Source organism: Ranitomeya variabilis, chromosome 4, assembly GCF_051348905.1.
Source record: "Ranitomeya variabilis isolate aRanVar5 chromosome 4, aRanVar5.hap1, whole genome shotgun sequence".
Taxonomy (NCBI): domain Eukaryota; kingdom Metazoa; phylum Chordata; class Amphibia; order Anura; family Dendrobatidae; genus Ranitomeya; species Ranitomeya variabilis.
In genome coordinates this window covers 661859320-661876196 of record NC_135235.1, presented here as the reverse complement: position 1 = coordinate 661876196, position 16877 = coordinate 661859320, and the positions used below count along the sequence as shown (strand labels likewise).

The window sequence follows — 16877 nt, the reverse complement described above, 5'->3', positions numbered from 1 at the left end:
TGTCCCCCAGGTAACACTGCCAGAAGTGGGTATTGCAGAGACACTGTCCGAAAGTCAAAAACGAGAGACCAAGGAATTCATACAGAAAAACGCAGAGGTTTTCTCAGAACTTCCTGGCCGTACTCACTTAATTAAACATGACATTGTTACTGATCCACAGGCGCGGGTACAGCTAAAACCATATCGAATTCCGGAGGCTCGGAGACAAGCCATTGCCCAAGAAGTTGAGAAAATGTTAGAGCTTGGAGTCATTGAGGAGTCCCGGAGTGGTTGGGCTAGCCCAATCGTGTTGGTGCCCAAACCCGATGGGACTATTCCTTTTTGTAATGATTTTCGGAAATTAAATGAGGTATCGAAATTCGATGCCTACCCGATGCCGAGGGTTGATGAACTTATAGAGAGACTGGGTTCGGCCAGGTACATATCCACTATTGACTTAACAAAAGGTTATTGGCAGATTCCCCTCACGGATTCAGCCAAAGAAAAAAATGCCTTTGTCACGCCCCAGGGACTGTTCCAGTACCGTGATATGCCATTTGGGTTGCATGGTGCCGCAGCCACCTTCCAACGTCTAATGGATATTGTCCTAAAACCCCACGTCCAGTATGCGTCCGCATACTTGGACGATATCCTTGTCTTAAGTGATGACTGGGACACACATTTACCAAAAGTACAAGCTGTTTTAGACTCGGTAAAAACTGCTGGGTTGACTGCCAATCCCAAGAAATGTACCTTGGGATTGGAAGAGGCTCGCTATCTGGGATATAGCATAGGGCGAGGAGTCGTAAAGCCACAGACCAATAAGGTGGGCGCTATTCGGAATTGGCCACGACCGGTCACCAAAAAACAAGTTGGAGCTTTTTTAGGGATCGTCGGTTATTATAGGCGGTTCATCAAACATTTTGCCACCATCGCGGCCCCTCTCACAGATCTTACCAAGGGGTCGAAATCTATCACAATAAAGTGGAACGCAGAAGCAGAGGAGGCCTTTCAACATTTGAAAACGGTCCTCTGTGACCAACCAGTGTTGGTTGCCCCTGACTTTAAACGGGAGTTTATTGTCCACACGGACGCCTCTGGTGTTGGCCTCGGTGCAGTGTTGTCACAGGAAGTGAATGGCGAAGAACACCCAGTGGGCTATCTAAGCAGAAAGCTTACGAGGGCAGAAAAGAATTACAGTGTGGTTGAGCGGGAAGCCCTGGCTGTAAAATGGGCCCTATATACCTTACGCTATTATTTGCTAGGTCACCAATTTAGGCTAGTGACGGACCATTCACCCCTAACGTGGATGTCCCGGGCAAAAGAGGGCAATGCGAGGGTGACACGCTGGTTCTTAGCATTGCAACCTTTTAAATTTTCCGTTGAGCACAGGGCAGGCGCAGCACACGGGAATGCAGATGCGTTGTCTAGAACGCACTGCTTAGTGACTCGTCGTGTCCGACCCTACGGGCTCGAACAGAGGAAGGGGGTGTGTGAGGTACCAAGGGGAGAAGTACTAGAAAACAGATATGTTTCTCCCCGTTTCATTTCATATGTCTCCCAGTATTGATTGTGAAGCTGTTTATTTCACTGTAATCCGGTCCTGGTTTCTTTAGTGATCAGCGTGGAAAGGACTAGTGCTTCCCCTCCACACATGCAGTCCAGGTTTTGGTCTCCTGACTGCTTCAGCTGATAATCAGGAGCTGCTGAGAGCTCACTCTCTCATCTGCTGGTCTGGGAAGCTGACACAGTAAGAGTGCATGAACTTCTTTATTGTTGTGTAGGTTTATTTTGTAGTTAGAACCTTATTGTTAGTTAGTGGCCAGACGGCCTTAGACATTTTATTTCATGTTTTGTATGACAAGTGTGCACAATAAATACGCCTGGCACATATCTGTGTGGAACTGACCAGCCTGCTATTGTCCATTATGACTCCATAGCCACCTGCTTGGACCAATGCAAAGATCCCTGCTGAGCTATATTCCCACAGCAGGTAAGTACCGGGACACTAGGTCACAGATGTATGGAGGAGACAATGCAGATGGCTTTGTATGCCATGGTTAGGGTTTTCAACTGGAGTCTCTGGGTAATAGAGAGCCAGTGAAGGGATTGACAGAGAGGAGAGGCCTGGGAATAGCGGGGGGATAGGTGGATTAGTCGGGCAGCAGAGTTTAGGATAGATTGGAGAGGTGCGAGACTGTTAGAAGGGAGGCCACAAAGCAGGAGGTTGCAGTAGTCGAAGCGGGACATGATAAGCATATGGACTAGAATTTTTGCTGATTCTTGATTAAGGAATGTACGAATCCGGGAAATATTTTTGAGTTGTAGTCGGCAGTAAGTGGATGGATATGTGGCATGGATATGTGTTTTGAAGGAGAGGATCCTGGGTTACCCCGAGGCAGCGAGCTTGCGGGACGCCCTCATTTACGCCTTGTAGATGAGGGCCCGAAAGAGCATGTGCTCCAGTGGATGATAAGCTCGGCGTCAAGTGGCCTCTCCTCCTCTTCCTCCACATTATCATCTCACACAGTACAATTAACCTTGTTTCCCCCATGTCACAACTCTTTAACCGCCCAACTGACTGTGGGGAACCACAAATGGGTGAGTCTGCAGAGCTGTTCACACATTCTATTCCATGGGAATAGGAGGTTTGTTCCAAAGATTCACAGACTCAAAAGGAGGAAAACATCTGCACCGATGCCCAACATTTTTTTTCAGTTGGATCCATGGCCGGACAAAGTAGGGTCCGAGCAGGATCTAGACCCTCGTTACCAGACATTAACCCTCAGGGGGGAGGTGATCCTGATGATACTCAAATACCTGAGGCGCATGCGGACTGTACTGTGCTGTCAAGGCAGGAAGAGGAGGAGAGTGACTCTCAGGCCAAGAAGTGGGAGAACAGAGAGGATGAAGATGAGGTTGTAGATCACACTTGGTGTGAATCCAGAGGCATGCAGCTGAGTAGCTCAGCAGAAGAGGAGGAAGATTAGGAGGTTATGTTGCGGCTTCCCGCACAGACACAGAGTGATGCAATCACAACATCCTCAGCCACAACTCTGGCTGTGGCCAGCAGTGGTTGTTGGTCTGCAGCCTGCACTGACGGCAAGGGTTGCCTAGCCTGGGCCTTTTTTGATACCGAAAAGTATGACTCAACTCACTTTATCTGCCAACTTTGTAGAGGCAAAAATTCCAATAATTTTACTACTACATGCATGAACCCGCACATGTGTGATCGACATGCGTTAGTCTGGGAAACTCACTGTGCTAAAATGCCTAAGCTGGCCTCGCCAAAAATCGGTCACCCCAACAGCTGCATCTGCTGCTTCTTCCTTCTCTGTCACCGTGGCAAGTGTTCTCACACAGGTCTACGATCGCAGAACCTCCTCTTGTTTACCCACTACAGTCGGGGGCACTGAGAGCCTGTCAACTATTATGGAAGTGGACATGCCTGCTGTTTTTGACTGATCTCGGACACCAAGCATATCACATTTTTCTCAATCCACCATAACATCTCCATCTGCTCCTCACTCACAGTCCAGCAGTTTTTCGTGTTCGCCCTACTTCACCCTCTCTCAGCAAGCAGTTAGCCCTTGGTCCTGCAGTTGTGGTCACGTAAAAGATTGTTTCCTCCTACACATGCCAAAGCTAAGAGCTTGAACTTCACCATCTCCAATCTGTTTGTGACGGAAAAGCTGCCTTTCTGCCTGGTAGATACAGATGGTTTCAGAAAGCTGATAGCTGTTGCAGTCCCACAGTAGCAGTTGCCCAGTCACCATTACTTCTGTAATAAATATGTGCCTACCCTACACCAGCATGTCAAAGACAACATCACTTGCTCCTTGAAAAAATGTATGTCTGCCAGGGTGCATTTCACCACTGACACCTGGACCAGCAAGCATGGCCAGGGGCATTACTTCTTCTCAGTGATAGGGCACTTATTGACTCTGGTGGCTGTGCTCCACAAGTCTTAGAATCTCCAAGGCTTGCAGGGTGCTTGGGGACGGAGAACTAAACCAGTATACACCAGCGGATGGATCACTAAACTACTACACACCAGGGGTTGGATAACTAAACCACTACACATCAGAGCATGGTGAACTAAATTACTAGACACCAAGGGATGGAGAACTAAACATCTACACACCAGAAGATGGAGAACTAAACTTCTACACATCAGGGGATGGAGAACTAAACCTCTACACACCAGGGGATGGAGAACTAAACCTCTACACACCAGGGGATGGAGAACTAAATCACTAGACACCAAGGTGTCATTAGACACAAAGTATTGGAATCTCCAAGGCTTGGGGGACATACCTCTGTATCTAACACTTCCTTTGCTGGTTCTGCCTCCTCCACATCCTCTAGGGCCTGCACTTGCGCCCTCATCCTCTCCCTTAATGAGACACACATTCCAACAGTGCAAAGACCTCCGTACTGCGCAGCCAGGGCTCTCCCCAATCAGGCAGTGTTTAAATTAATATGCCTTTGAGACAGCAGTCACACATCTCAAGAGTTGTGGACAGCTATCCAGGCCGAGTTTGAGCAATGGCTGTCTCCACAGAACCTGGAGGCAGAGAAGGACATGTGCGATAACGGTGCGAACCTGTAGATGGTCCTACACTAGGACAACCTCACACACATGCCTTGCATGGCTCACGTCCTGCCTGGGTGCGCTGCTGCAGAAAGCTCGGTCGCTGTGTGCCCACTTCCGTTGTTTGCACCCACGGATCATCGACTTGCATCGCTACAGACATCTTTCAGGCTACCAGGTAAACGGTTGACATGCGATATGCAGGTGGATGACCCTGGCTGCTGCATTAAAGGGAACCTGTCACCCCCAAAATCGACGGTGAGCTAAGCCCACCAGCATCAGGGGCTTATCTACAGCATTCTGGAATGCTGTAGATAAGCCCCAATGTATCCTGAAAGATGAGAAAAAAAGGTTAGATTATACTCACCCAGGGACGGTCCGGTCCGATGGGCATCGCGGTCCGTTCCGGGGCCTCCCATCTTCTTACGATGACTTCCTCTTCTTGTATTCACGCTGCGGCTCCGGCGCAGGCGTACTTTTTCTGCCCTGTTGAGAGCAGAGCTAAGTACTGCAGTGCGCAGGCACTGGGAAAGGTCAGAGGCCCGGCACCTGCGCACTGCAGTACTTTGCTCTGCCCTCAACAGGGCAGACAAAGTACACCTGCGCCAGAGCCGCAGCATGTAGACAAGTAGAGGACGTCATCCTATGAAGATGGGAGGCCCCGGACCGGACCGCGATGCCCATCGGATCAGACCGCCCACCCAGGTGAGTATAATCTATCCTCTTTTTCTCATCTTTCAGAATACATCGGGGGCTTATCTACAGCATTCCAGAATGCTGTAGATAAGCCCCTGATGCTGGTGGGCTTACCTCCTCTTCGATTTTGGGGGTGACAGCTTCCCTTTAAGGATGGACTGGAGAGGGGAAAGTCGAGTAAGGGGGAGGCCAATTAATAGAGCGTTACAGTAGTCCAAGTAGGAAGAGAAAAAGAGGCCACTTGATGCAATGCTTGCCAACCACTGGAGCACATGCACTTTCTGGCATTCATTTACAAGGCGTATATCTGTGCGGCTGACAAAGGAAGGGAGTCAAGTAGCCCCTCCAGTAACAGAAGTTATCAGTTGTCATTGGATAGGATGAGTCGGTGTTTGTTCAATAGAGTTTTCAGTAATATTACCACCTACCCCACATACACCTCGAACACCAAGCCTATTTCCTCTTCCACTACGCCCTCGCTTTTTCCCACTCATGTTGGATGTACACTTCCCCTCTTTTAACCAGGTTTTTCATAAACCTAGGCCCAGACCTGTCAGTCACCTGTCACTAATTTGAGAATCAGTATTTATTTGCTGAGACAGTGTGGCTGGACTACAGAATTAGCACAAAGGATTTAGATGCTGAAATGTGGACTCTTGGCTGGACCACACTATTAGCACAAACTATTTAGATTTTGAAATGTGGACTCCTGGACGACACTATTAGCAAAAAGTATTTAGATTCTGAAATGTGGCCTTGCGTCTGGACCACACTATTTTCAGAAAGGTTTTAGATATTCAGTCTGCGACTACTCTGACATCTCCCCATCCCCTCCCCTCATCAGACACGCCCCCCCCCCCCCCCCCCCGCTCATCATACAGCACTACTATCCTAGACAAAGTCCTAATAAAACTTGATCATTTACCGAACTTTGGCCAAATTTTGCCAATTTTGAGGAAAATGCTCTGGGATCCGAACACGAATCCGAGTGTGCAACGTTTGTGCCGAAGTTGAGTTTGCCGAATGTTGTCCGTACGAGGTGGCTCATCTCTACGAATGTTATTCAGCAATAATAAAATGTCAAATAAAATAAGAAAAAATAACTTGTTTTCACTTGACAACCCCTTTATCACCTATTCATGGAATAGGTCATAACTTATTGATAAGTGCAAGTCCCGCCGCTTCATTTATTCACTGTGGGACTTCTCTCTTCTTTTTCTGCAACCGCATAGAAAGGAATGGAGCAACTGCAATATTTTGCAACTTGGATAAAACTGCTCTTTCAGGGATAAAAATTCCTTGGTTTGCTGATCGATGCAGGTCCCAGCAGTTAGACTCCCACTGATCAATAAGTTTTCACTAGTGTTGAGCATTCCGATACCGCAAGTATCGGGTATCGGCCGATACTTGCGGGTATCGGAATTCCGATACCGAGATCCGATACTTTTGTGGTATCGGGTATCGGTATCGAAACAACATTAATGTGTAAAATAAAGAATTAAAATAAAAAATATTGCTATACTCACCTCTCCGACGCAGCCTGGACCTCACCGAGGGAACCGGCAGCGTTGTTTGCTTAAAATGCGCGCTTTTACTTCCTTCCGTGACGTCACGGCTTGTGATTGGTCGCGTGCCGCCCATGTGGCCGCGACGCGACCAATCACAGCAAGCCGTGACGTAATTTTCAGGTCCTCAATGCCTAATTCTAGGCATTCATGATTTTAAAATTACGTTCCGGCTTGTGATTGGTCGCGTCGCGGTCACATGGGCGACGCGACCAATCACAAGCCGTGACGTCACGGGAGGCAGGAGACGCGCGCATTTTTAAAATTACGTCATGGCTTGTGATTGGTTGCGAGCCGCCCATGTGACCGCGACGCGACCAATCACAGCAAGCCGTGACGTAATTTCAGGTCCTGATGCCTATTTCTGCATTCAGGACCTGAAATTACGTCACGGCTTGCTGTGATTGGTCGCGTCGCGGTCACATGGGCAGCACGCAACCAATCACAAGCCGTGACGTAATTTTAAAAATGCGCGCGTCTCCTGCCTCCCAAGACGTCACGGCTTGTGATTGGTCGCGTCGCCCATGTGACTGCGACGCGACCAATCACAAGCCGGAACGTAATTTTAAAATCATGAATGCCTAGAATTAGGCATCCAGGACCTGAAAATTACGTCACGGCTTGCTGTAATTGGTCGCGTCGCGGCCACATGGGCGGCACGCGACCAATCACAAGCCGTGACGTCACGGAAGGAAGTAAAAGCGCGCATTTTAAGCAAACAACGCTGCCGGTTCCCTCGGTGAGGTCCAAGCTGCGTCGGAGAGGTGAGTATAGCAATATTTTTTATTTTAATTCTTTATTTTACACATTAATATGGATCCCAGGGCCTGAAGGAGAGTTTCCTCTCCTTCAGACCCTGGGAACCATCAGGAATACCGTCCGATACTTGAGTCCCATTGACTTGTATTGGTATCGGGTATCGGTATCGGATTAGATCCGATACTTTGCCGGTATCGGCCAATACTTTCCGATACCGATACTTTCAAGTATCGGACGGTATCGCTCAACACCTAGTTTTCACCTATCCTTTGCATAGATAACTTGTCTTGACAACCGTTTTAATTAATTTTGTCTTTTTGGCAGATGACTGTTCCAGGAAGTTAAAAGGACGTCAGATATCTTCAGATTTCAAAGCAGAAGTTGTCAATCTAAAACAACATACATATGAAGAGCATGCCGTTATTCCAGATATACCCTCAACACTTCACCGCAAATATATATCGTCTGAGAATTTTAAACCGGTCCTATATGTTAAGGAAACTAAAACTTACAAAAGGGCTGATAATCCTCAAAGATTGCACATTGAAACAAAACCATATTCATGTTTAGAATGCGGGAAAAGTTTTAATCGGAAATCAAATCTTGTTAGACATCAGATAATTCACACAAGTGAGAGAGGAGAAAAGCCATATTCATGCCCAAAATGTGATCAACGTTTTCATTATAAATCCTCTATTAAGAGGCATCAGCTAATTCACACAGGGGAGAAACCATTTTCATGTTCAGAATGTGGGAAATGTTGTAACTCTATTGCAAATCTTTTTAAGCATGAAAGAATTCATTCAGGGCTCAAGCCTTTTTCATGTTCAGAATGTGATAAATGTTTTAACGATAAATTAGATCTTGTTACACATCAAAGAACTCACACAGGGGAGAAACCATATTCGTGCCCAGAATGTGATAAACGCTTTCATAGTAAATCAATTTTTATAAGTCATCAGAGAATTCACACAGAGAAAAAGCCATTTTCATGTTCAGAATGTGGAAAATATTTTAGACAAAAAAATCACCTCGTCACACATCAGAGAATTCACACAGGTGAAAAGCCTTTTTTATGTTCAGAATGTGGAAAATGTTTTAGCACTCAATCTTCTCTTATTTATCATCAGACAAATCACACAAGGAAAAAGCAATTTACTTGTTTAGACTGTGGAACTTCTTTTCTCCACAAATCAAAATTTGTTATACATCAGAGAAGTCACACAGGGGAGAAGCCTTATTCATGCTCAGAATGTGGTAAATGTTTTGCATTTGAATCAAGTCTTGCTACCCATAAGAGAATTCACACAGGGGAGGAGCCATTTTTATGTTCACAATGTGGGAAGTGTTTTATAAACAAATATAAACTCAATGCTCATCAGGCAATTCACACAGGTGAAAAGTCATTTTTATGTTCAGAATGTGGGAAATGTTTTAGCATTAAATCCTCTCTCATTTCTCATCAGATATGTCACAAGAAAAAGAAACATACCTGTTTAGAATGTGGAATTTCATTTCACAAGAAATCATCACTGGTTAGACATCATAGAATCCACACAGGGGAGAAGCCATATTCATGTCCGGAATGTGGTAAATGTTTTGCACTTAAATCAAATCTTGTTGACCACAAGAGAAGTCACACAGGGGAGAAGCCATTTTCATGTTCACAATGTGGTAAATGTTTTGGACATAAATCAAGTCTTGTTACACATAACAGAAGTCACACAGGGGAGAAGCCATTTTCATGTTCACAATGTGGGAAACGTTTCAGTGTTAATGGACATCTTGTTGCACATCAGAAAAGTCACACACGGATCAAGTTACTTTCAGAATATGGGAAACCCAGCATTAATTCAAATATCGTGCAACAGGGAGTTCAAACAAATAAGCCATTTTCATGTTCAGAATGTGGGAAACATTACAGCACAAAATCATATTTTGTTAATCATCAGAAATCTCACTCTAGGGAGATGCCATTTTCATGATCAGAGTGTGGAAATTGTTTTAACAATAAATTGGATCTTGTTATATATATTCAAGAAGTTAAAAAGTGGAAAAACAATTTTCCTGTTCAGAATGTGGAAAATGGTTTACAAATATGTCAACGTTGCTACGCATTCGAGAAAGCACACGGTGGAAAAGCCATTTTCCTACCGAGGATGTGGAAAATGTTTAAGTCGGAAAACGAGCCTTGTCAAGCATGTAAAGAAAACGACTGAAAAAAGTATACAACAGAAACAAAGTAAAGTCACATGTCGTACATGAGAAAGATGAAACAGTTGGTTTGCAAATTTAATTCACTGCTGATGTATAAAACGGATGGCAATACACATGGAAAACAGTTTTTTTCCTGGATCAAAATTGGACAATTTTTTATATACTTATGTGAACTTATTGGCTAATCCAAACCATGTAATTTACGTCTTTTTATAGAGTGATAAAATTAATATTATATGGAATTAAGCATAGCCAATTGGTTCGGCCCTCCACTTCAATCCCAGTTTCTCATGTTTGGAGCACTAAATGATGATGACTAAATGTCTGCATGTATCAATGATCATCTTAACCAAAAAAGATAACACACCTATATAAAATATATACATTGGATATTTCACATTAATTTGTATAATAGGGTTTCAAATCTTGTTAAAAATAATAAATATTTATTTTAAACTTCTATGCTTGGGCTAGGTCTTTCTTCATCATTTTGACTTCCACATTGGAAGGTGAGCAGTTCTTATGATGATACCACATAGCGAAGCAACAGAGCTGCCAGGACACGCTACTTAGAAAATAACACGTCAGACTATGGATCCCATCAGTGGCATAACTTGAATCTGATGGGTCCCGAGGCAAAATGCGGAACAGAGTCCGCATCTGCATGTTCGTCAGATGTATGATAGACAAACGTGTTTGCCCTCTCATGTAACAATGTCCCGCATTCCTTGGGAGAGTTTTCTTTACATGTTCTCATGTTTAGGGACACACAGATGTCATTGTGCAGGAAGGGGGAGGAGGTGAGCTGTGACACTAACTACTGTGAATGGCGGATTCTGTTATCATTGTAATCCTCGTTATGATAATGAGATCACTGCTGAAAAGGGATCTCATCTGGATATGTCAGTCTATTAGAAAAGCTGTTTCTCTCTATTTATTATTTTAATGATATAAGGGGTGACATAAACCTTAAAGTAAATTCTTCCAAAAGTTTAAAACTATGATTAAAAGGATTGAACATTTTTTGGTTATTGTTGACTAATGTGATTGAGATGATGATAAGGCACTTACTAATATGGTCTTTCTTGAATTTCGGCACTAAATATGAAATACTGTATGTGAAATAGAAATATAGATTATGTTGAATTTTTTTTTAATCCTTATCACTGTCTCCCATAGAGATTAATTGGAGGAGGTATGAAGGAAGCGGCCGTCGTGGATATTCAGCAGAATGTCGGCGTGGTTATCCACGCCAACTTCTGCTTGAAGAGCCTCCATGTGAACTAGCCCTAATAATTATCCCATATGTGTTTATAGTGGATAAGTATTAGGTTACTAGAATTTTCCTATCACCCTTGACAGGAAACCTGAGAGAGATCCACCCAGGAAGGAAAGGAAATCTACTGAAATAAGGGTGTTGGGCGCCATTCCAGGAGACCAGGCACACAGCACTCTGTTCTGTAAGTCCTACTCTATCTTACTTTATCGTATGGTGTTTGGGAGTGTGAATTAGGTATTCGATCTTACAGCTATACTATTGTCCTGGTCTATATAATTATACTGGTGGATACACTGACCTCTGGTGGTTGTCTGGTTGATTGCACTTTTGCACTTTGAATATGGTATATACTTGTTTACACATTCATGGGATTGGCAATCTTGGCACATGCACTTTATACTTTTTTTGCATTAGATTTTACACTGTTCGGATTATATATATATATATATATATATATATATATATATATATATATATATATATATATATATATATATATATATATATATATGTGTGTGTATATATATTTATAAGATATTTTCACTTTTTTTCACATTTTTATATATATGCGATACTTGCAGTGTGTGTATGTGTATATATATATATATATATACCTTTTATAACAAGAACCAGGTATATACCTCAGTGTAATCCACATTTGTATTATTTACTGTGTTACTATCTGGATTCGGTTGCGTCCTCTCAATTAAATATAAATACTTGATTTTATGTACTTTGATTATTATATGTATGGATTCTTCTTTTTATCTCATTTTTTTTTTTTTATTGGATTCTTCAATAAAATTTATATTAATTCTATAATACCGTTTGGACCTTAGGGTCGTTTTTTTCTGGTTCTTGGGTTTTTGAAATAAAAGGGCGCTACCTCTCCCCTGCAATAGTTGGGTTACAGAGCATGAGAGGACCTCCTGATTAATTATATACATAACCAACACCAAATCACAAAAATCACCCAATCTATAATGCAGAGATTGCAAGACTTTTTTGTTTTATTTCTTACCCAGTCCTGTAGAGCAGGCAGTATGCATGTGGGCCAGCCTTCAGGATACTTTTAGCGCCGTCCACAGGTCCAGTAGGGCTTTAGTGTATGAGCGGGTGGCACAGACAAATATGCAGTGCATGTCTTGGTCCACCGCCCCGCCCTCCCTCCTCTGTCTCCCCCGTCTTAGCCTCCGTGATCCCGGCTCAGATGCACTTCCAGGGGTGCTCTCCTCTGATGTCAGCTGCAGGGGATCAGAAGCGGGCAATAGCTGGAACCTGTACCGCCTGCTCTCTTATGATTTGGCTACAACAAATAGAGGAGCAGCTCAAGGACAAGACCTCAAGGGAGAAAATCATAGCCAACATGCCCCTGTTACATCCTGGTGGACACTTCCACAGACTCTGTGAGCCTAGCAGCTAGGTCAGCAGGCCTATCAAATGTGGCAAGACAAGCCTTACAGCTATAGGGCTGTCCAGGGGATTTGCAGTCTAAAATAGACTGTGCCATTCTATTTGGAAAGCAATTGGAAGACATCCTCGAGAAGGCCTGTGACAAAAAGAAGGGCTTTCCTGGATTCCCTAATGATACAAGAAAGTCTTCATTTCGGTGGAAAAGATTTAATAGGGGACATCCTCTGGGGGAAAGAAGGAAGTGGAAGTTTAAGGGCAGAAAAGGGCAGGATTTATGTTATGTGGCCACGCTTCATCTTCTAAAAAGCCCTCTCAATAACGCCAGGTCAGCAGAAGGCGGAAGGTTTTCCCTTTTTATCCAGGCCTGGGAGAACATCTTCCCCAGACACTGGGTTTTGAATATTGTAAGAAAAGGTCTTAAGATAGACTTTATCCACCTGCCATGTCAAACCTTCATAGTGACACCACACAGGAGATCACCAGATGAACAACTAGCCCTGGAAACAAAGATCATGGGTCTTTTAGAAAAACAGGTTCTGTGAGAGATCCCGGAGGAAGAAAAGGGAAGGGGATTTTATCCCCCCTTCTTTTTGATAAAAAAAGGAAGGTTTCTTAAGAAATATCAATCGGAGAAACCTCAACCAATAATAAATTGCTCCTTCAAGATGGAATAGCTGAACACGACTATAAAGCTGTTATATCACAACTGTTTCATGGCAGTCATCAATTTAAAGGATGAGTATTAACGCATCCCAATTCATCCCAATTCATCCGGACCATCAAAGATACTTGAGAGTAGCCCTGTAAGTTCAATGAGAAGTTGAAACACTATCAATTTAGAGCTCTTCCATTTGGGTTTTCGATGGCTCCAAGGATTTTCACCAAGATAGTATCACAGGTGACGGCCTACCTTTGTACTCGGAATACCATTATTGTCCCTTACTTGGGCGACTTTCTTATAGTGGAAAGATCGAAAGACCACTGTGCATCACAGTTGAGACGTGAGAATCGTCCTTGAGGATCTTGGCTGGATGGTAAACAATGTCAAGTCAAGACTAAGACCAGAGAGGATACATTCCTTTTTAGGCCTGGTTCTAAATTCTGAACGCCAGACCTGTCTCTTACTCTAGGACAAAATAGTGAACCTGACCTTGACAGCAGTAGATCATCCAAGAATGACCCTAAAGAAAGCAATGTCCCTTTTAGGATCCCTGTCATCCTGCATTCCAGCAGTAAGATGCGCCCAATTCCACATGACACAACTTCAGTGGGAAATTCTGTCTGCACAGGGATTGCTAAGGGGACATTTAGAAGGGAAGATGGAACTTTCTTTAAGGGTCAGAAACTCCTTCTCTTGGTGGGCAGACAGTGTAAATTTGACATCAGGGGTCAATGGGTAAGGCCTGTAGACGACATATCCACAACAGATGCAAGAAACTCAGGTTGGGGAGCACAACTGAGAAATCACACAGTTCAGGGGACCCTGTCATCTCTCAAAAGAAATCAGGCATCGAACTAGAAGAGTTATAAGCTGTGGAAAGGGGTCTAAGAAGCTTTGTTCCCTTCCTTCTGGGTACCCATGTCCGTTTCATGTCGGACATCAGGGCAACTGTGGCATATATCAACCACCAAGGGGGAACAAGGTCCCACTCCCTAATGATGGCAGCAAGCAGTGTCATTCAGCTGGCAGAACACATTTTGTTCCTTACAGTACTTCATATAAGAGTAGAGAATACCAAGGCAGACATCTTGTGCCGCGAAAGGCTGAAACGGGGAATGGACTTTGAACTCACCAGATAGTTCTTGCATGGGGCGTACATACAGTATATCTATTTACTAACAAACAGAACAGGAAGGTGAAAAACTTCTGTTCGCTAACCCAGGAGAAAACCCATACATGGTAGATGCCCTTCAGATCCCCAGGAACTTCAGGATTGCCTATGCTTTCCCTCCAATAGCGATGATTCCAACAGTCGTGAGGAGGATCAGGCGAGGGTAATTCTGATTGCTCCATTCCCAGACCTTCTTACCCAAGGTCCAGTATGCCACTGTTAAGTGAAGGGCTTCCATCTAGCAGTGTGGAATTTAAAAGAGCAATACTAAGTCAGAAAGGGTTTTCACCAGAGTTAGTCTCCACCCTATTAAGAAGTAGCAAACTGATGACAAGCCTTTACAGTAGGATGTGGAAAAATGTCTAGAATTTTCAGGGCAGCCTCTAGGGGATTAAGCTCCAGTAGATTTCATTCTAGAATTCCTGCAGTCAGGTTTGGAGCTAAGATTAGCGACTAGCGCCCTCAAGGTGCAGGTCTTGGCCTTAGGCATATTATACAATCTTGTGGCAAATAAATGAGTGTCATGATTCATAAAGTCCTGTGGTAGGTCTAGGCTGGTCACAATCCCAAGAATTCCACCATGGAATCTAAATCTGGTACTGGAAGCACTAACTAAAGACCCGTTCAAACCCCTACAGGAATTGTCAGCTAAATTCCTTACACTTAAAACCATTATATTTGTGTCTCTTACATCGGCCCGCAGAGTGAGCGATATACAGGACATGTCCAAGTGCTCTCCCTATACACAGATATATGAGGCTAGGGTTATACTAAGACCTGACCTGGCTTACCTTCTTAAGGTAGCCCTTAAGTTTCATAGTAGCCAAGAAATTATTTGGCCCTACTTTTGTAAAGACCTTAGGAATCCAGGGGAGGAAAGATCCCATAGGCTAGATGTCAGAAGGACAGTTACAGTATATATCTATGATCAGGCAGTGGAGGAAAGATCAGTCCCTGTTCATAGTCTTTCAGGGTAACAGAGAGGGGTACGGGGTATCCAAAGGTACCATTGCCAGATGGATCAGGGAGGCCATTAGTTTGTCTTACACCGCGAGTGGTGCTCTGGTGCCTGAAGGCATGAGGGCTCACTCCACCAGAGCTGTGGCAACCTCCTGGGCAGAAAAAGAAGAGGTTTTCATAGCTCAGATTTGTAAGGCCACTACCTGGTCCTCACCATCTACCCTCTTTAGGCACTACAGACTGAATCTGTCCTCCTCTGCTGACTTAACCTTTGGTAGAAGGGTGCTGCAAGCGGTCATCTCTCCCTAAGGTGTTTCAATTCTCCAAAAGGCTCAAGTGTGCTGTGATGGATGAAGGGAAAATACCAAGGTTACTTACTGGTAGCCGTTTTCCCAAGAACCCACGACAGCAACCGTATGTTCCTCCCACTCTTATCACCATATGGGTGTGCATTATATATTGGGTGATTTTTTTATTTGGTGTTGGTTATTTATATAATTAATCCAGAGGTCCTCCCATGCTCTGTAACCCAACTATTGCAGGGGAAAGGTACCGTCCTTTTATTTCAGTAGGTTTCCTTTCCTTGCTGGGCGGATCCCTCTCTTAGGTGTGCTGTCTTAGGTTCTGGAAAAATTGGTTAATGGTAAGTAACCTTGGTGTATTCACTTTAAGACAGACAACTGCACTTATTGCAGGTAGGCACCAGTCAGTAAGGTTGAACTTAGTAGTACTTAGTAGTTTGCAGGCAAGCAGCAGACCGAGACAATCTCCAACTTCACAATGTATGAGCAAGGAGGGGGCCACAAGAAGAGTATCGGCTGGGTGGGCAAATTGGAGGTCAGATGGGGGAATCGGAGGCTGGCCAGGTGAGTGGGTGGGTGCATGCACCTCATCACTTTCGAGTCATCAACTCCTGCATATAATGTAATGCAAGGGCACGAGGCCCATCGGCCGCTTAGGAACAGAGGGTCGGGCAGGCAGCATCTCACATCACTGATGTCAGATGTGGCCTGCGCCCTCTGCCGCAGCCAAATAATGTAAGTAGCTGTGACTGTAAATGACTGGGGCCTAATAAAGCAAAGTAAAATAATTAGCCCGCACTCCAACAGGCCATGCAGTCTGCCAGGCAGTTTATACAGTTGTTCATCTGTGCTGCTACGCGCATTCTACACAGCATGTTTCACCCAGTCCAGCCTCCCCTTTGCTTTTGCTCACCAGGACCCATACACTAGAAATGCCCTGACGACAGCCCTGACTTCACTTACTTCACCCTGCTAAAGTGTTGCCTGTAGACACTATTTAAAATGCTCTACAGCACTTCAGCATTCAAAGTATCTTTTGTTGAAGCCAAATATTTCACATTTTGATTCATCAGGCCAGAGCTCCTGCTGACGCGATTTAGCACTCTAGTTCCTATCTAGTTCCTATGTTTTAGCTCATAGCGAAGTCATTTTGCCTTTTTTCCATCATAAAAGATGGTTTTTTTTACATGAAGACCACTTATGGCCAGATGTAAACATTAGATTGATGTAGCAAGGTTCCACTGGTTGCTGCCAGTTCAGAGCTGAATGCACTGCTGGACA

The 16877-nt window shown here is 44.2% G+C and overlaps 1 protein-coding gene across 5 annotated transcripts in view; it reads left to right on the top strand.

Moving 5' to 3' along the window:
* The window catches only part of LOC143767512 (uncharacterized), a 127020-nt gene that overhangs the window by 67908 nt on the left and 42235 nt on the right, over window positions 1-16877 (top strand). For 4 of the 5 annotated variants that reach the window (XM_077255907.1, XM_077255911.1, XM_077255906.1 and 1 more), the window contains one exon: window positions 7918-11502. The exons of the other annotated variant lie outside the window; for it this stretch is intronic. In XM_077255907.1, coding sequence (XP_077112022.1) covers window positions 7918-9578 — 1661 coding nt within the window. In that variant the 3' untranslated portion in view covers window positions 9579-11502. Of the gene's footprint in view, window positions 1-7917; window positions 11503-16877 lie in introns of those variants that run through there. 5 annotated transcript variants of the gene reach the window in all.